Consider the following 20347-nt stretch of genomic DNA (forward strand, 5'->3'; position numbering starts at 1 on the left):
GTATGGCAAAATGAAGTCAGTATAGGCCTGCCAGCATTTAGGACACTGACAATGATTACTTTAATTGCATTTTCTTCAACCAGTTCTGAGTTTAGATTGAAATGGAAACCAGTCTGCAAAAACAATGAGTCAAGTCAGCTGTATTGAATTTTAATTATTGTAAGCCGCCCAGAGACCTCTGGGTAGTTTGGGCGGCATATAAATTGAATAAATAAATAAATAAATAAATAATAAAATGAAGAGGAGAAAAATATTTGCCACTGCTTGGAAAAGAACATGTTCCCTCCCCTTAATGCTGAAAGCTGGTGGTTCTACCACTCCGAAATTAACGATTACCCCCAAAAGGGCAATTTCCAGCCTCCTGAAAAATGCATTACATTCATTCATCAGCCCCTTAGTCACTTTTATTTCCAGTTCCAACATTTCAAGCATCATTGTACTGACATCTGGCTGTGGCAGACGGGGGTGGGGAGAGAGAACAAATTTGAAGTGTGAAAGAAACGAAGTGGGAAGCAGAAGTGTAAGAGATGGAGGGGGTAAACAGAGGGGAAATGGAGAGAAAGAGAAGCAGACAGGTGGAAGACGCCAAGAAAAGTGATGGAGGAGGCATAAGGAAGAGAGGAACAAAAAGGGTCACAAACAAGTGAAAGGGATCCTGAAACAATGAGATGGCAATAGAGAGTGGTGGAACCAAGAAGCAGAAAAGTAAAGCATTGTGTGCGGCAAACAGCTGAACATTTACTCCAGTTCCCTCATCTATGTGCAAGGAACCAATTCAGTTCCTTGTCCCAACAGTCAAGGGGAGCTGTTCTGTAGTAAATTAGAAACATCTGCAAAAATGATTTTTGGATTAGCTGCCCTACTGGAAACAAACCCAACTTAGATTCCAGCTATCCCACTTAGTTGTTTGCATTCTCTCATGTAAAAGGAAAGCATGTTTGTACTTGTACAGTACAAGAATGGGGAATGTGTAGCTGTCCACACTTTGCTGGACTGCAACACAAACACACACACACTCACCAACAACTATACTGGCTGGGGCTGATGTAATTTACAATCCAGTAACATGTTACAATCCAGAGGGCCACATGTTTGGCATCACTAAACAAGAAGCAGGAGACAGAGAAGGCACAGGGTCTATGCCGTCAGTCAAGAAAGAAGTGCAAGAGAGGCCACTGTAATTTTAACAATCTAAAATAACACCTCCACTTAATTAGAAAACGGCTAGTTAGCTAATTGATCTATTCCATTTAAAACAAATATTTCAAGCTGGGGGCAGGGCAGTCTTATTCGAGGTCCTCTTCTTCTAGTCGCCCATCAGGAGCACTGCTGGCAGGCGTCCCTGTTTGTGTAGTAACTTCTTTAACTTCTCTCTCTAAGACTTTTTGCTATCCTAATTATCTGGTGATCATCTAGTCTCATTTCGTGACCCTACAAAATATTGATCATTACCAATCAGAGTTGAAAACACACTATTTTTAGGCTATGTTTCTTCTGGTGTATAGCTATAGCAAAGCAAAGAAGAAATATTATAATGTCCTTTCTAACGATACTGTTTTGTTTTATTAAACTGTTAAATTATCATTAACTTCCTTCAGTATCTCCAAAAGACATCTGCATTGGCTCAGATATATCCCTGTTTATATAGACAACCAATTAAGAGATTAAATAACAAACCAACAAGTTCTTTCATTAACTACAAGTTTTTTAACACCCTTACTGCTAAGTAATCCAGTCTAATGCCTCCCTCTGTGTGTCTGTGTGTGTGTGTGCGTGCATGCGCACCCATGTGTACTGAGTATTACAATTATGGTGCTACTACTGAGCAGCAGGGAAAATAAGTGAAATAATTTTAGTTCAAGAGTGTCCCATAAACAAATAAAGTTTTGAAAACCTCTGTATGACACAAGCCATGCTCTGTGAGTTGGTAAATATTTCTTATGAGGCACTTCAGAGTTTTCCTGACTTGGAACACTAAAGTTTTTACATTTCCACTAATGAATCAATGGCCTCATTCTTCTCCCTTGACAGTGAATGAATGCCCCTTTGGTTTTCTCTCCCTAGACATCTTTCTTCTAGTTCCAAAAAAATAGGGAGTGGGTGGCTTATGGGGATGAGGAGGGGTGTGAAGCCTTTTCCACAGGCTTGGAAAAACACAGCCAAGTATTTGACCATAGACACTAACTAGTCCTTATGATATAAAATAATTGTCTCATGAGCAGAAGAAGGCAGCCAGATTGAACGTGGGACAGCAACCATCTTCCACTCCATGGATCTTCAGATCCCAGCCCCTCCTTATCACTTTCCTCACACAGAACTGAATATGCAACAGCCCCTCCTCACCTCACATATGCCATTCTACGGTTAGAAACAGAAACGGTAGCTACTGAAACGATATGGATGGGCCACTACTAGAGATGGGGATAACTCACCATTTCGGCGAGTTGTCCCACTTTGTGAGTTGTCAAAAGTTGACGACTCACAAAGCACAAAGTTGCCTCCATGAAACGACAAAAAACAAAGTTATTCGTCAAGTCATGGGGGCATATTTTAAAAAAAGAACACCCACTGCTGCCACTCCCCACTGCTACCACCCCCTCCACCCCCACTCCCCACCGACACCCCTTTCCTATTTTTTAAAAAAGAAAACATTCTGCCTACCGGCTGCCGATCAACTGATCCGTGGCCAATAGGCAGCTCCCACACACAGCCCCACACAGCCTACCCCCACCCCCTTCATCTCCCTACAGCATGTAAAAAGGAAGGCTGGCTGCCCTTTGCAAAGATGGCGGCTGCGGCTTCATTTAGGGCAGGGAAGCTGCATCTGCCATCTTTGCAAAGGGCAACCTGGATTCCTGTAGCCTGTCTTGGCAAGAACTACAGAAGCTAGATACCCTGGGCTGCAGCTTCAGCTGAAGGGAAATCTGACCTCACAGCTTGAATAAGATCAGCTGGTTTTCCATGTTAATCAGGTTAGTTAGGCCCTATAAAGCCCTTCCAGACTAGCCAGTTTATCAACTTACTTGATCTGTGCAAAATGTTTGGAGTGAAAGGACTCTGCGTGCTCTCCTGCTTACTCTTTCTGATTGTGGTTGCCTTGGATCATGACCCCTTCATGTCTCTCAAGTAATACACACTGCTGGCTCCCCCAATGAACTTTACTTCTTCCGGATTCAGATCCCTGTCCAGCTGTGACTCTGCATTTGCCTCTGGCCTCCAGCTTCTCACCTCTCCCACAGAGTCCCTGGCCTCTAGCCCACCGGTGACCACCTCTACTTCAAAGCACATCTTCCTAAATCTCATCTTCCTGTATACAAACTGGAAGAGCTGAGCCTACCAAGTCTGAACCTTTTTGTGTTCTTTCCTCTTTAGCTAAATTAATAACTTGAGAACACAAATTGAGGACAACACCATGATTGACAACTAAAGCAGAGTCTCACATGTTAAACTTATTTATGATTTATTTATTTAAAATATTTTTACCCCTCCTTTCTCCTCGAAAGGACCCAAGGAACACCTTATCTGTGCCTTTAAATACTCATCTATACACCCTCAGAAACCTTGAGTCACAGCTCTCGTATACATGCAACTTGTTAAAAACCACAGGCATGTGGTCTGGACTTCTACACGTTTCCTGAGAGAAACAGATGTGTTTGCAAGTACTTATATTTGCATGTCAGGCACTGACACACGCTGCAGTACAGAAATGAAAACTGCCTACATTACATGGTGACATACCAGGTGGAAAGCCTTGCTCACAGGCGACACACTCAACTATTTATTTATTTATTTATTTATTTGCTTGCTTGCTTGCTTGCTTGCTTGCTTACTTATACCCCATCACTCTTCTGAAAAGGAGCCAAGCAGCTTATAGTATGAAAAACAAACAATATTGACCTTAAAAAACAAAACAAACATTACCATGCTAAAAAAAGAATTAAATAGATATAATATTAAAACTCGTAGGTTAAAACAGTTCTAAAAAATACATTAAAAACAACAAAAACACAACAATCTCATTTTAAGAACCTCCTCTTAGGCAGCCAGTCACTAAGGGAAGGCTGGTATGAAGAGAAAGGTCTTTGCCTGCTTGTGGAAGGACCGCAAAGATGGGGCCAGCCTGACCTCCCGTGGGAGGGAGTTCCCTAATTTAGGACCAGTGTCAGAGAAGGTTCTTCGCAAGGTATACAGTATCTTTAAATGTTGGTGTCTTGATAGTGGTTCTTCAATACTCAATTGTTTTTCTCCAGAGCATTAGAGTCTCACAAGAAAATACAGTCTGTTCTAATTGTCTCAGAAAGGTGCTTTTGGACACACCGCAAGCCTATTAACCCAAACACTTCACAATCATCATGTCATTCATTGGTAATCTTTCTAAAGCCGGGGTTGTTAATAATTACTACTCTGCTTTCCTTTATTATACTCCATGCTGCCTCAAAAATACATTTTTCAGCAGCAAGGTATCTGTTATAACACAGTAGGGAATATCCCTTAAGGGAGTGGCCATCAAATACACACACCCAGTGCAAAATGCTAGAGTGACACACTAGGTCTCAGGAGACCTGGGTTCAAACCCCTGTTCAGCCATGGAAACTTGTGGTGGGGGGTGCAGGGGGTAGAACAGGTAAAACCACTCCTTAAATATCTCACTTACTTTGAAAGTCCTATTTGGGTCACTATAGGTCAATACAGACTTGACAACAAATAACACACAAACTATTTACACCCTATTCTCACACTGCAAATGAATGGTTCAGATAATCCAAAAGTATCAGAAGTTCCATGTTTAGCTTCAAAGGCTAAAAAGCAGGGCCACCCAACAGTACAGCTTCCCCTGCATCTTTCATGATGTGTTGCATAGCTTAGGAGTAGTAATTCTGCCTCCTTCCAATTCACTTGGCTGTTCCATAATGTTCTTCTTTCTATCTACAACAGAGGCAAGAGAACTCTAGCCCTCCAAATGTTTTAGACTTCATCTTCCACGATCCTCACCGATGAGGGCCAAGAGAAAAGGTCTGTGGGAAAATGTAGCCTAAGCCATCTTGGGTGTCAAAGCCACCTTCCCCTCCATTTCAAGCAGTGTTTCCCTATCTGTGTGGGTTGTGACCTCCAAGAGGGTTGCTCTTGGAGACCTCCCAGTGTTTCCTGGGGGGTCCTGGGTTGCCTTATATGACTTGTAGCCCTTGTTAAATAATTTCTTCCTCAACCTTTTGGAATGGAATATTACAGTTATATATACAGTATGTATGAGAAACATACCATCTGGCGGAGAAAGAAGCCTCTGCTTTCTGAGAAGGGATGATTTTTACCCTATTAAAAATCTCTTTTTATGCAGACTTGGCAGGGGCTTGCAGGCTACTTGGTTATTATAAAAGGGGGTTGCGACTCAAAAAAGTTTAGGAATCACTGATTTAGAAGAAAGTCTTCAATAAAGGGACTCAGTTTTTGGACGGTTATCAGCAATACCTGTCCACCTAGGACTCTGATGCCTTTTCTAGTAGAGTAGCAGAGAATATCTAAGAGTAAGCAAAGTACAGGGGCTGTTTCCTGTCATGTAAAATATTTTGGGTGAAGCAGGGTACACCTATGCAGCTTCCCTCCAGATTTAACATTATGACCACAGTAAAAAGTATGGTTGCTTCCACGGCCATGGCATTGACTGCTGTCTGATTTTTCTGGCACAGATCCTCATTAATGCCTTCTCCAAAAGCCAGATGTAGGTTGATTCACCAGACCCTTACTGTAAAATAGGGTAACAGCTTGTTAGCATACTGCTATATGATATATGCCAACTGGGGCTGACCCATACTACTTCTCAGTTTGATTGGAGACATTTTCTAGGTGTGTTGCAATAATCAGTTGCATCATCATCACAGGTTGGAAGCTCAAGCAATTGCTTCCCAGCACATTCATTCAATAAGGCACAAAAAGGCTCATGGGAATTGCTAAGAGGATAGCATCAAAGCTGGTGTACAGGAAAAGAAGGGTGGCTAATCGCAGAGACCAGGAGCTCCTCTATGCACACTTGTTTTCAACTGTAGGTAAGGGGTGCAGCAGACTTACACTGAACTGTCAACCAATATCAAAGGACCATATGATGCTACATGAAATTTCCATATCTAAGAGTCAGCAGTGGCTTCAAGTTTGGTTCAAGGGGTGAGGAGAATGGTCAGCACTTACCAGATTCTGAAATATTTTCACTCTCAGATCCGCCAAATAAAAAGTCGTATTTGGCCTTGGCAACACTCTGGCAATGAGCTGATGCACCATTAACCCAAACAAATGCTTCTTCCTGAAAACAAACAAAAAATACAGAAGAAAGACACATTCAGTTCATAGTGAGACATTCCACAGCAATTCTTGTCTGAAATTTTTCAAGAGCACATCGCCTTGACACAACCTACAAAGTGAGCTATTTGATCCTCTCACAACACACATATACGTAGAAAGAGAGAAACTAGATTTTTTTTCATGCCAATTAACAACCACCACCCTCTTTTTTCAATGTGCTACTCTTCAACAAACTGCCCTGCAATTATATACATTAGAAATATAGCAATCCTATTCATACTTTCTTGGGAAGATCACTTATTTCTCAGGAAACATGCACGTGAACAATTCAGAAGACTGAATAATTTCCGCTCTTATCTGTACATTTTCAAAGTGTACTAAGCCACATCCACAAATCACACCCTGAGAGGAAGCATACCTTGACACATACTGAAACAGGCAGCTGGATCTTTTAACATAGTGGCCTGTCTAACTTTTCAAAAATAAGACTGTTCACCAAGGTCTGAGAAGATACAGGCACGCTCCCCACATCCAAGTCACGTCAAGGTGATTCTAAACTTATACCAAGTGTTAGGAAATAGATAGGTTTGTTCACTTATGAACCAATAAAAACTTAGTCACTTGTTGCAATTGTTTCACATAGGCATCTACTGTGAAGGGGTACCTCAGTAAGACTGGTACAGTACTAAAGAGAACACATTCCAGATGACCATCAAGACTCCCTTTAGAGACAGTCTTGCCCAAAGAATGCTCGCACAGGGGTTTGCTTTGGACTTCAACCTCACGTTTCCTAAGGGCAGTGCATCACAGGACCCCTCTGTGCAAAGAAATCAGTTGATTTGCAGAGGGTTCCCCAAGGAACCTGTCCTCAATAAAAGAACAAAGTTGCTGGGAACCGGACTCTCCAGGCAAGTGCTTCTGATGGGGTGAGCCTTTGGTCTGCAGAAGCGCTTGCCCTGAAAGTAGCTCTTCAGTGCATAACATTTGCTTTTCCTTTCTCAATTTTAATCCAAGCCGGAGGACAAGTTGAGAATTTCTACAGCTTGTCTTCTATTTGAGACCAGTATGGCCAAAGCCCTCACGCTCCTTTCCAGACCTAAGCCCAACAACATCTATATTCCTCAGCATCTCTAATGCTGAACAGCAGAAAAACAAAACACAACAACAAAAACATCCTCCCCAATCTTGTTCTTTGCTTGCTTCATAAAAGCATTATGAACAACAAAAGGCAAGCTTGGCATGAGCAGCAGACTCTCTGGATAGTCAACAGATAAACACGTTCCCTGTGGAAACTGTAAACCTAATCATAACAACAGTGTTCACTGGTGGAAATCCTATAAAACCAGCAGCTACTAGGGATTTAAAGATTTGTCCAGTCCAAAGTATTCACAGCTTTTGCATCAACAAAGCTACCTTTGGCTGTAAAGCTTTCTCCATCTACTCCTACATTTGCAACTTTAAAGGAATATACTTAGCATTGCACTGTAGGCCAACATTATCAGCTTCTCTGGAAGTTTTTTCTAAGGCCTTACTGCTACTAATAAACTTTTACTAATAGGAAGACAGGAGGGCCTGGTGCACTCTGGTCCATGGGGTCACGAAGAGTCCGACACGACTGAAGGACTAAACAACAAGAACTACTAATAAAAAATATATGGCCAATTGTTTATTGATTATAAGCATCTGTGCCAAATTCAAGGTACTAATGATAACATATAAAGCCTTGAACAATTTGGGATCTTGGACCTGTTGGAGTGCCTCTCCCTAAGATTTACCACCCATACAATTGACACTTCCCAGGCTTTGGTGCTGTGGGTGGCCACCCCAAGGGAGGCCAGGAAGTCTTCAACAAGGAGCAGGACTTTCTGGGTGGTGGCTGCCTCTCTGTGGAATGCCCTGCCTGTGGAGGTGCACCAGGCCCCCCAACCTCCTGACATTTAGAAAGCACATAATAACCTTGCTATTCAGAGAAGCATTTCAGGACATCTTCTTTTGTAATTAAGAGGGACGTGGTGGCGCTGTGGGCTAAACCGCAGAAGCCTGTGCTGCAGGGTCAGAAGACCAAGCAGTCGTAAGATCGAATCTACGTGACGGAGTGAGCGCCTGTCGCTTGTCCCAGCTCCCGCCAACCTAGCGGTTCAAAAGCATGCAAATGCAAGTAGATAAATAGGGACCACTTCGGTGGGAAGGTAACAGCGTTCCGTGTCTAAGTCGCACTGGCCATGTGACCACGGAAGATTGTCTTCGGACAAAACGCTGGCTCTACGGCTTGGAAACGGGGATGAGCACCGCCCCCTAGAGTCGAACACGACTGGACAAAAACTGTCAAGGGGAACCTTTACCTTTACCTTTCTTTTGTAATTGCTATTTTTAGGCTTCACAAATTTTTTATGTTGTTGTTTGTCCATGGCCATCACCTTGTATTATCTGTGAGTCACTTTTTTTATACTAATGTGATGTGGGGGTAGAGATTGTGTCTGTTATGCTTATGTTTACCATTTTGTTGGAAACTGCCTGGAATAGTGGCATGACATTGGATGGTGCGGCAATGAATTTTAATTAATAATATAAACCAAACAAACAAATAAATTCTGTTATTGGCACAGTGTTCCTTTCTCTCAATACTGGCAGTACATAAACCTGAGAGACCCGCCTTGCTACCACAGACATAGCAGAACTTTCTTCCCTTCTCATTCACAGCCTGAAAACTTGCTTGCGGAAGGAGAGGGGCCCAGCACTTTTTAAGGACACATGGGGGAAGCAGCAGGAAGAGGGCAGCCCCCGGTTTTCCCGTTTTGTTAGCAGAATCAATGCCGTGAATGGAGTTACAGCATTGAATCCCACTCACAGTTTCTTCAGTTTAATTTATGAGAATATTTACATCCCATTTTTGTTACGGCCTACAGTCAAAACTATAAAGCTCAAATGATAATAATCAACTGTTTTCAACTGTTTCAATGAATGACATATCTTCACATGTATTATCAAGAGATAAAGCTCCCTTCCACAAAGCCAACCCCTTTCTTCCTTTAGCCCATTACTGCCTACTCTGAGTGGCAGCATCTCTCCAACATCTCGGCCAGGAGGCCTTCCCATTTAATAGTAATAATAATTAAACACCATAAAGTTGATTTCAACTTATTGCAACCCTTTCCAAGGTTTTCTAGGCATAGACTACACAGATGTGGTTTACCATTCCCTTCTCCTAGGAGCGCATTGGGACTGTCCAGTTTGCCTAAGGCTACATAAACTGGTTATTCCCCTACAAGACACAGTGGGGAATGGAACCCTGCATGACCCTTCTTGGCCTTTAAGATCTTTAGAAAAGGCCCTTTTCTCCATCCCACTGCCATCACAGAAGAGTTTAACGGGGACACAACAGATAGCCTTCCCTGTGGCTGTTCCCACAGTTGGTGGGTTTTTTCCTAAGTTTGTCTTTAAAGTTATTACAGTGGTGCCCCGCTTTATGATTACCCCGCATTATGACGAATCCGCTTCACAATGATGTTTTTGCAGTCACTTTTGCGATTGCAAAATGATGGTTTAAATAGGATTTTTTCACTTTGCGATGATCGGTTCCCTGCTTCGGGAACCGATTCTTCACAAAACGATGTTTTTTTAACAGCTGATCGGCAGCTTCAAAATGGTCGCAGGGTAATTAAAATGGCTCCCCGCTGTGTTTAGCAACAGATCCCTCGCTATACAGGCACCGAAAATGACCGCCATATGGAGGATCTTTGCTGGATGTTGAGTTTTTAGCCCACTGGAACGCATTGAACGGTTTTCAATGCGTTTCAATGGGCTTTTTATTTTCGCTTTATGATGTTTTCGCTTAACAGCGATTTTCGTGGAATGGATTATCGCCGTTAAGCGAGGCACCACTGTAATGCTTTTTAATTATTAGATAATTAGTGAATGAATTTTTAATTATTATAGTATATTTAATTGTTTTTTTAATCTTGGAATTTATTGTGTTTTTTGAGTGTGACTTGCACTTACTGTAATAATGTGAGTCGCCATGGAGGAAGGAGGCCTACAAATGATACAAATAAATAAACCCACATTCTGCCTCCATATCCACCAATGCACTCACTGAGTGATCTAGCCAGCTATTTAACACTTGCTGCTTCAGAAATATTTCACTGGAGACACCAGGGATTAGACCCAGTAGTCTATCTGCATAAAACAAGTGTTCTGCCATTGCATCATGGACTTCCCTTTCCAATAACCCATGAAATCCATGTTTAAAAGGCCAATATTATTACTGCCACAGGTTAGGGACTTAGCTTAAGACCACCTAATAAAATTCACAGCGTACAGTACATCCTGACATGAGTACAGTCTTAACATCTACCTTGCACTCTAGGTCTCATGATTTATGGATGGTCCTTGTAGATACAAGTTCCAAACTTCACCACTCAGTGCCAAATTTATTATAAAACTCGACTGAAAGACCAACAGCATAGTCAAATGTATTAACAGGGCTGTCAAAAGGTCCATATGGTGTGTTTGGTGGTTGAGCCATATAGGCAGAAATCGGAGGAGTCATGACTTCTGAAGCAAGACTAATTTTATTAAGGCATAATAACGGGGTGTCAATAACAACTGCTGTGGGTTCCAACAACTCCCACTCATTAAACCTTTTTTCTACTAGTCCATCTTTGTTGACAATATAATCTTGGTTTAGAATGGGGGAGTCTGCCCAAAGCGCTCCTTGTCGATGGGCTTCTGAAGGGGGGGCACTCCTTACCGCGCAAAGAGTGGGTGGCAAGCCCAATCCCCCTCGGGTGGTGGCTTGTCAAAAGTTGCCTTGGAGAGCACCACCTTCCTCCAGTGACCTCGGCCCCTCAGGAAAACTACCATGGTCCATTCTAAAGTCTCTTGCACCAACACACCTTCAGGCTTCAGAATCGGGTCCGGCAACAGTCCTCCCACTTTTAAGTTCAGGAAATGGTCTATCAAAGTCTTTACATCTTTCACCTTAGCCTCCTCTTTCTCTCTCCTCCTCACACCCCTTACAACTTGAAAGTCCCCCGCTATTCCCCCTATATTTAAGTCCTCCTCCCACACTTCAACCCATTGCTCCACCTTCTTCCCCTTCCCTTCCTCTGACAGACAGACCTCTGTTTTAACTCCTTCCTGTCTTTCCTGTGCCTCTAACTTTTCTTTCTTTGCTTTTTTCCTCTTTGGTTCCTTTTCAATAGGAGGAGACGGCGCACTCGGAATCTCTTGTCCTTCACAAGGGCATATTAGTGATTTTCACCTGCAATCCACCCCACCTCACTTGCTCTGAGTTTCCAAATGTCAAAAATAATGTAATCATCAATCCAACATCTGGACTTAAGCCATACCTCAGGAACTGAATCCTATGAGACATGAGGCAGAGCTTAAGACTGTGTATCCCCATGCAGCAATGGCTAGGACTATGCAATACCACCCATGCCAGCAAGGAAACTTCTTGAGTACAGATGGCCACATGATATGTCTTGTCCCTAAAAGCAGAGACAGGCAAGCTCTATCCAGCAAAACCAGCAGTGAGGAATTCTGCAAATTGGGAGTCCAACAACATTAGGTGAGTGCACTTTTCCCTTGCCGGATGTAACGGTTTTGGATATGGCTTGCTGTCTCATCTGAGCATTGGGAAGGCTCTGCTCCTGCTCCTGCTCCCCTGTGTTGGCTGAATCATCATTATCATCATCACCACCACCATCATCATAGAACTACAGAGCTGGAAGGGACCCTATGGATAACTGAGTGCAGCCCTTGTCAGGGAGGCAGAGTAAGAAATCAAAATTCCAAACTCCACCTCATTCCCAATAAGACAGAAGCAGGATTGTTCACCACACAATCCTACCACTGTAATATTGTTTATACAGCTTACCTTGAAAGTTCTATTAGGGTCACTCACTATAAATTGGTTCTGACTTGATAGGACATAATAACGACAACACTATAATGCTGAGAAATTTATTTTCCCGAGAACTACAACCCTCAACAGGAGTAAAAATGTTTCTCTACACCAATCTGCAGGGCAATATAAAAAAGACAAAGTTCTTTCCCTAATCAACTTAAAATCTCCAATATCAATGGTGAGAGTTTTGTTTTGCATCATTTTAATAGATGTTAATCTTTTTTTTCCAAATAACTCTATTAAAACAGAGCCTCGTGGCGCAGTGGTTAAACTGCTGTTTGTTTGTTTGTTTAGTCGTTTAGTCGTGTCCGACTCTTCGTGACCCCATGGACCAGAGCACGCCAGGCCCTCCTGTCTTCTACTGCCTCCCGGAGTTGTGTCAGGTTCATGTTGGTTGCTTCGCAGACACTGTCCAGCCATCTCATCCTCGGTCGTCCCCTTCTCCTCTTGCCATCACACCTTCCTAACATCAAGGTTTTTTCCAAGGACTCTTTTCTTCTCATGAGATGGCCAAAGTACTGGAGCCTCAGCTTCAGGATCTGTCCTTCAAGTGAGCATTCAGGGCTGATTTCCTTTAGAACTGATAGGTTTGTTCTCCTTGCAGTCCAGGGGATTCTCAAGAGCCTCCTCCAGCACCACAATTCAAAGGCATCAATTCTTCGGCGGTCTGCTTTCTTTATGGTCCAGCTCTCACTTCCATACATCACAACAGGAAAAACCATAGCTTTGACTATTCGGACTTTTGTTGGCAAGGTGATGTCTCTGCTTTTCAAGATGCTGTCAAGATTTGTCATCACTTTCCTCCCAAGAAGAAGGCGCCTTTTAATTTCAGGGCTGCTGTCTCCATCTGCAGTGATCATGGAGCCCAGGAAGATAAAATTTGACACTGCCTCCATATCTTCCCCTTCTATTTCCCAGGAGGTGATGGGACCAGTGGCCATGATCTTAGTTTTTTTGATGTTGAGTTTCAGACCGTTTTTTGCACTCTCCTCTTTCACTCTCATTACAAGGTTCTTTAATTCCTCCTCACTTTCTGCCAGCAGAGTGGTATCATCTGCATATCGGAGGTTGTTGATATTTCTTCCGGCAATCTTAATTCCGGCTTGGGTTTCTTCCAGTCCAGCCTTCCGCATGATGTATTCTGCATATAAGTTAAATAAGCTGGGGGACAATATACAGCCTTGCCGTACTCCTTTCCCAATTTTGAACCACTCAGTTGTTCCATGACCAGTTCTAACTGTTGCTTCCTGTCCCACATATAGGTTTCTCAGGAGACAGATAAAGTGGTCAGGCACTCCCATTTCTTTTAGAACTTGCCATAGTTTGCTGTGGTCCACACAGTCAAAGGCTTTCGCATAGTCAATGAAGCAGAAGTAGATATTTTTCTGGAACTCTCTGGCTTTCTCCATGATCCAGCGCAAGTTAGCAATTTGGTCTCGAGTTCCTCTGCCTCTTCGGAATCCAGCTTGTACTTCTGGGAGTTCTCGGTCCACATACTGCTGAAGCCTACCTTGTAGGATTTTGAGCATAACCTTGCTAGCGTGCGAAATGAGTGCAATTGTACGGTAGTTGGAGCATTCTTTGGCACTGCCTTTCTTTGGGATTGGGATGTAGACTGATCTTTTCCAATCCTCTGGCCACTGTTGAGTTTTCCAAACTTGCTGGCATATTGAATGTAGCACCTTAACAGCATCATCTTTCAAGATTTTAAATAGTTCAACTGGAATGCCATCACCTCCACTGGCCTTGTTGTTAGCCAGGCTTTCTAAGGCCCACTTGACTTCGCTCTCCAGGATGTCTGGCTCAAGGTCAGCAACTACATTGTCTGGGTTGTCCGGGATATCCAAATCTTTCTGATATAATTCCTCTGTGTATTCTTGCCACCTCGTCTTGACGTCTTCTGCTTCTGTTAGGTCCTTCCCATTTTTGTCTTTTATCATGTTCATCTTTGCGCAAAATGTTCCTCTAATATGTCCAATTTTCCTGAACAGATCTCTGGTCTTTCCTTTTCTGTTATCTTCCTCTATTTCTTTGCATTGTTCATTTAAGAAGGCCCTCTTGTCTCTCCTTGCTATTCTTTGGAAGTCTGCATTCAGGTTTCTGTAACTTTCCCTATCTCCCTTGCATTTTGCTTCCCTTCTCCTCTCTGCTATTTCTAAGGCCTCGTTGGACAGCCACTTTGCTTTCTTGCATTTCCTTTTCTTTGGGATGGTTTTCGTTGCTGCCTCCTGGACAATGTTACGAGCCTCTATCCAAAGTTCTTCAGGCACTCTGTCCACCAAATCTAGTTCCTTAAATCTGTTCTTTACTTCCACTGTGTATTCATAAGGGATAAACTGCTGTACTGCAGCCAAAACTGTGCTCACGACCTGGGGTTCAATCTCAGGTAGCCGGCTCAAGGTTGACTCAGCCTTCTATTCTTCCAAGGTTGATAAAATTACTGGGGGGGGTGTTAATGTGTAGCTTGCATAATTAACTTGTAAACCACCCAGAGAGTGCTTGAAGTGCTATGGGGCAGTAAATAAGCAGCACACTTTGCTTTTAAAATGACACAAATCAAAATGCCTCTTTGTTTGCTATACATAAAACCAAGTGACAACGAGAACACAAGAACTGAGAGACAAATACTCTGATGGCATGGAACTTGGAGATAAGAGAAGGGACAAGAGCAGCACAGGTAACAAAGGAGACATATGACTCAAAAGTAGTCATGGATACTTAGGCTTCTTTGACAAAGTGCTGAGGTTTTTTGTTACAGAACCTGCTCAGTAACTGCAGATGCAAGGAAACCTGGACAGTAATTCATCCAGTTCCTCATACAAACTTAGCTAGATATGCATTTTTAAACCTGATATTTAACAGGTACAAGTACAATGGCTAGCTAGATAGCTCAGGGAGGGAGGTACCCAGCTATAAAGCCAGAGGCCGTGAGTTCAGTTCCCCACTGTGCCTTGTTGGAGAACAGCCAGCCTGCACAATCCCAAAGTACTGTAATTGTACATGTATACAACCTCCCAATGTATAAGACGAGCCTCTAATTTTGACCCTTGCCGGAGGCGGAGGAGCAGTCAATGGGCAGTTGCGAGTCACCACTTGACTGCTCTTCCGCGTCTGTCTCCTGCTGCTGCTGCCTCCGTCTCCCGATCGCCTCCTCCAGTGCGACTGCCGGGGCTCACCTCCAGCTCATGTTGCCCCACCTTATCCCCTACCTGAAGGGAGCCCATGAGTGGCGCTGGGGGAGGCGATCAGACGGCAGAGGCTGCAGTCAATGGGCAGACGCGAGATGCAGCCAAGCATGGCTGCTCCTTAGCCTCCACCTCCACCCCCTTCTGTGTATAAAGTGACCCTCAATTTTTCCTCTAATGGTTTTAGGAAAAAAAATGTCATTTTATACACAAAAAAATACGGTAGCTCTAGAAGAAGGAATTGTAAGCCACTTCTGCAGAGAAAATGCTGGAAAGTGTTGACACAGGTCGAAACTGACTTGATGGTACACAGCTGTTGTAAGCACAATACAAAACATGACCACATGTGATTTTATGACTCAGCATACTTTCAAATGTGCATGTTAGGCTTTTCATGCAAGTAAATATTTATAGACTGTTGCTATGAACAGAATTTAGCAGCTGTCTGAAATCTCCATGAATGAAGTTTTAGCTGCTCCTAAGCCATTATAAACCTCTCAAGTAAGGTTCCAATTTTCATTTTAAACTCAGAGGTTAAAGATTAGAGATATATCCCATATATCAATTATCCCATCTTGATAATGTATATATGCATCAGTTAGTTGGTTTTATTATTATGTATTATTATGTACAGTGGGGTCTTGACTTGCGAACGGCCCGAGGTACGTACTTTTTGAGTTACGTACTTCTCCGTCCGCAAAAATCCATTTTGACTTGCGAACAGAGAATTGACGTATGAACCTCGGGCCGCTGGGGAGGAGCCGGGAGGTCGCCGCTCGGCTCACGCGAGGAAGGGCAGCGATCCTGCCCGGCGAAAGGGTGCCTGAAGGAGCCGGCCCTTGCCCTCCCAGGAGTGGCGATCACAATGGCCATCCTACAGAGCCCCCAGCAGAAGCTGCTGCTCCGCGGGATCTGCGCCTTCATCCGCAGGCACTTCCCTTACTTCTGTACCGGGCATGCTTCCCGGCCTGGCAGAACTCCATCCGGCACAACCTCTCGCAACGGCAGCTTCCTCCGGCGAAGGAAGCGCTGCAAGTGGCCCCCGCTGCGCCCGCCCCCGGCCGCCGGCAGGCTCCTGCTCTTCCCGCCGCTGCCGCCTCCGTGCGCCTTGCTCCCGCCCGCTTATGTCCTGCTCCCGCCGCCCTCGCCCCTGGCCGCAGGCAGGCTCCTGCTCTTCCCGCCGCCGCCTCCGTGCGCCTTGCTCCCGCCCGCTTACGTCCTGCTCCCGCCACCCTCGCCTCCGGCCGCGGGCAGGCTCCTGCTCTTCCTGCCGCCTCCTCCATGTGCCTTGCTCCCACTCACTTACGCCCTGCTCCCACCGCCCTTGCCCCCGGACGGGAGCAGGGGCCGCCGGCAGCGCCCGGGGTCCGAGCAGGCGGGGCCGCGGGCGGAGGGCAGCAGAGACGCCTTCGTCATCAAGAGCCTCCTGCAGGGCCCACCTGCGCTGCCGCTCCGCGCCCTGATCCCACCGGCCGGGGAGTCAGCCCTCCTGCCCAGCCCGCCGCGCCTCTTCCCGGTCCCCGGGAGGACCCTGCTGGCTCCCGAGGGCAGCCTCCGTGCGGCGGCGGCGACGCTGCTGGCAGCGGCCGGGCCCTCCTGCCCCCGGCAGACCAAAGAATCTTCCTGACAGGTAGGAATGCCCCAACTGACGGCACCCCTTCCCTTCCCTTCCCTTCCTCAGGGTCCCGCGCCGCTTCCCATAAGTTTCTATGGACGGAAAAGAGCAGATACGGATCAAATGGTTTTCAATGCATTCCAATGGGAAATGCAGAATTGACCTGCGAACGTTTTGACTTGAGAACCACCTTCCAATACGGATTAAGTCCGCAAGTCAAGCCCCCACTGTATGTTATTCTATTATATTTTATCACTCATGAAAGCCACCCCGAGTAGACGTTGTCTAGAGGGGCGGGGTAGAAGTCTAAATAAAGTAAAGTAAAAGTAAAAATATACTGTATGCACATTACTCAGAGGTAAATGGCACCGATTCACTGACTTCCTAAGTATAGAACTGCAGCCTTCTGATCATAGATGTTTGTGATCAGGTTCAGCTTCAAATTTTGGCAACTCCTCATTTTGCATGGGAAATATCACAGGAGATGTTTTCTTTACTTTAACAACAACTTCTTTATTGATTACATGCAGTTCTATTTCATTCATAATTGGATGAAATAAACTTAACTCTGGCAACATGCCATAACTGTCTAATACAAATTCTCATCCCAAATCAGCCGAACTCACAGGGGTGCTGGGCCAAACCTCTCTGCATCGGTGGGCTTCCGAAGAGGTGCGCTCCTCACCGTGCAAATGGTGCCACAGCATGGATGCCGAGCCCAGCCTTCTTCGGGCGAAAGAGTGTTGTACCAGGAATCTGGGCGAATCACCTGACGACCTCTATCCTTGGTTCTTGGGGAAGACTATCACTGACGATTCTAATGGTCTTGCCGCACCTCTCCCACTTCCTTTGAGATAGGGTCGGGTAACAACCCTCCTAACTTGAGGTTAGGGAAATCACGCAGTAACTCTTGGGTCTTCACCCTCTCATACTCTTTCAATCTCTCTCTTGCGCTTCCGCAACTCTAGTTCTACCTCAAACCACCGTTCTCCTCAGTTACTTATACCCTCTTCCCAGTCTGACAGCTCCTGCTCCTCCCCCTTCTTGTTCCATCACTCCTCCACTAGGCTTACTTCAAATTTCCCGCCTCGCTCCGTTTTCCCATCTTCTAAAGCTAAGTTCTCCCTTTGGTCCTCCTGCTCTTTCGCACTCTCGGGTTTTTTCCCACCCTCCTTTCCTTCTTCCTCTTGGGATGGCACACTCTCCTCTGGACCTCCTTTACAATATTGTTTATCATTACTTATTTTTAATATTTTTAAACTAGCTTTCCACATAAATCATCTAGACCAGAGGTGTAAAACTAAATTTCTTTTTGGGCTGCATCAGCATTATAATTGCCCTCAAAGGGCCACTGCATCTGTAAGACTATATAAATGTATCTACTCTTTATCATATTAAATATAATCCTCCTCATTCAATTATCACTTTCTGACTCTTCGCTAATTAGAATGCTAGGATTAAAAGTCCCGCCGGGTGGATTCCCAGCATCCCATTATGGGTGACCAAGTAAGTGTCTGTGTATTGTATATTGCACAGTAGTAGGCAACACTGTGAGGGCCACATGAAATGGCCCGGCAGGCCAGATTCGGCCCACGGTCCTTGGGTTTGACACATGTGATCTAGACACAGAACAATTAAAAAAATACAAGAGCATTAAAAACAAAAATAAAACCATGCTAAAACATGTAAACAGCATTCAAACCACGAAAATCCATTTTTAATAGTGAAAAGAATCTATTGCCACTCCTTTTTGAAAAGCTGAAAAACTGGAAACCAATCTTAATTCTGAAGGGAGAGCAGTCCATGACATGGAAGCAATAAAAGAGGAAGTCCTTCCATGTGCACCCAGGAGACAAAGGTGTCCTCAGAAGAGCATCTCCTGCAGATCTTAATTAACTGATTTCAAGTGAGATAGTAGTCCCTTTAATAGCCAAGCCCTAAGCTGTGTGAAACTTTTCAATGAAGACCAACACTTTTAATCAAGGCTAGAAACCAATTGTAAAGCAAAGCAGATCTTTCAGTAATACGTTTTCAACACCACACACCAAAAAGCAGCTTAGCTACCACATTTTTGTACCTTCTGGATACTTTTCAAGGGCAGTCCAGCACAAAGAATATAGGTATTATGTGCCGATTGCATAGATAACTATTGTCAAATCATATGAACTTCAGGTCAGAACAGCTTTTAGAAATAATTGATAATAAAGTCGTTAAATGTTCATCAGTTGGCAGCCCTACACCATGGCCCTGTGTTGTGGTGGTGGTGGTCGTGGTGTGCTGTCAAGCCCAACAGAGACCATAATAGGGCTTTCAAGGTACCCTTTTCCCCTGAAAATAAGACCTAACCTGAAAATAAGCCCTAGTATGATTTTTCAGGATGCTCGTAACGTAAGCCCTACCCCAAAAATATACCCTAATTAAGTCAAAGCCCACCCTCCACCACTATGCAGCAACCAGAAGATGACATGACTGTATTTGAATAAATGTAGATTGTTGTACATGGAAAAAATAAAACATTCCCTGAAAATAAGCCCTACTGCTTTTTTTGGAGCAAAAATTAATATAATACCCTGTCTTATTTTGGGGGAAATACGGTAAGTAAGATATTTAAGGAATAGTTTTACCAGCTCCACACCTTCAGTGAGTTTCCATGGCTGAATGGAGGGACTAAACGCCTCCTCAGTCCATCACTCTATCCACTACAACAGTGTTCCCCAACCCCCGGTCCGCGGCCTGGTGCCAGTATGGGCAAGACTGGGCCACCGAGAGAGACCTCCCGCCGCCCCCCCTCGCGCACTCACCCCCACGCCACCCGTTTGCACCTCTGCACACTCCGGAATGCCCGCATGAGCGCCGTGCTGCCATTGCGCATGCAAACGGGAGCTCACACGCATGCACAAATGGTGGTGTGCGCTCATGCGGGCCTGTGCCCCCATGCGCATGCACAAATGGCAGCGCGCCACCCATGCAGGTGTGCAGGTGCCTGTGCAAGAGCATGCACACACTTCTTTGTGAGCGCGGGGGGTGCCCCGCCTTCCCCAGCCGGTCCGCGGACCGGAAAAGGTTGGGGAACGCTGCACTACACCACAAATTCAAAAGGGCAGACTCTTCCAAATACATGTAAACATGTCTATGATCCTATTCACAAACCATGGTATTGATTAAAACAGATAAAATGTTTTTTAAACCAAGATGTTAATGAATTGAAATGTAAAGATGGACTGATAAATACAGTCATTCTCTTACAATAATCTATAAATGTTTTGAAGCTATGACTACACAACATTTTTCCTGAAACATTTACCGTATTTTTCGCTCCATAAGACGCACCTTTCCATAAGACGC

The 20347-nt window shown here is 44.5% G+C and overlaps 1 protein-coding gene across 2 annotated transcripts in view; it reads right to left on the bottom strand.

Moving 5' to 3' along the window:
- The window catches only part of PSD3 (pleckstrin and Sec7 domain containing 3), a 206900-nt gene that overhangs the window by 177959 nt on the left and 8594 nt on the right, over positions 1–20347 (bottom strand). For both annotated transcript variants that reach the window (XM_020801452.3, XM_072991975.2), the window contains exon 2: positions 6181–6292. In XM_020801452.3, the coding sequence (XP_020657111.3) occupies positions 6181–6292 (112 nt within the window). The remainder of the gene's footprint in view (positions 1–6180; positions 6293–20347) is intronic.

Source organism: Pogona vitticeps, chromosome 2, assembly GCF_051106095.1.
Source record: "Pogona vitticeps strain Pit_001003342236 chromosome 2, PviZW2.1, whole genome shotgun sequence".
Taxonomy (NCBI): Eukaryota; Metazoa; Chordata; class Lepidosauria; order Squamata; family Agamidae; genus Pogona; species Pogona vitticeps.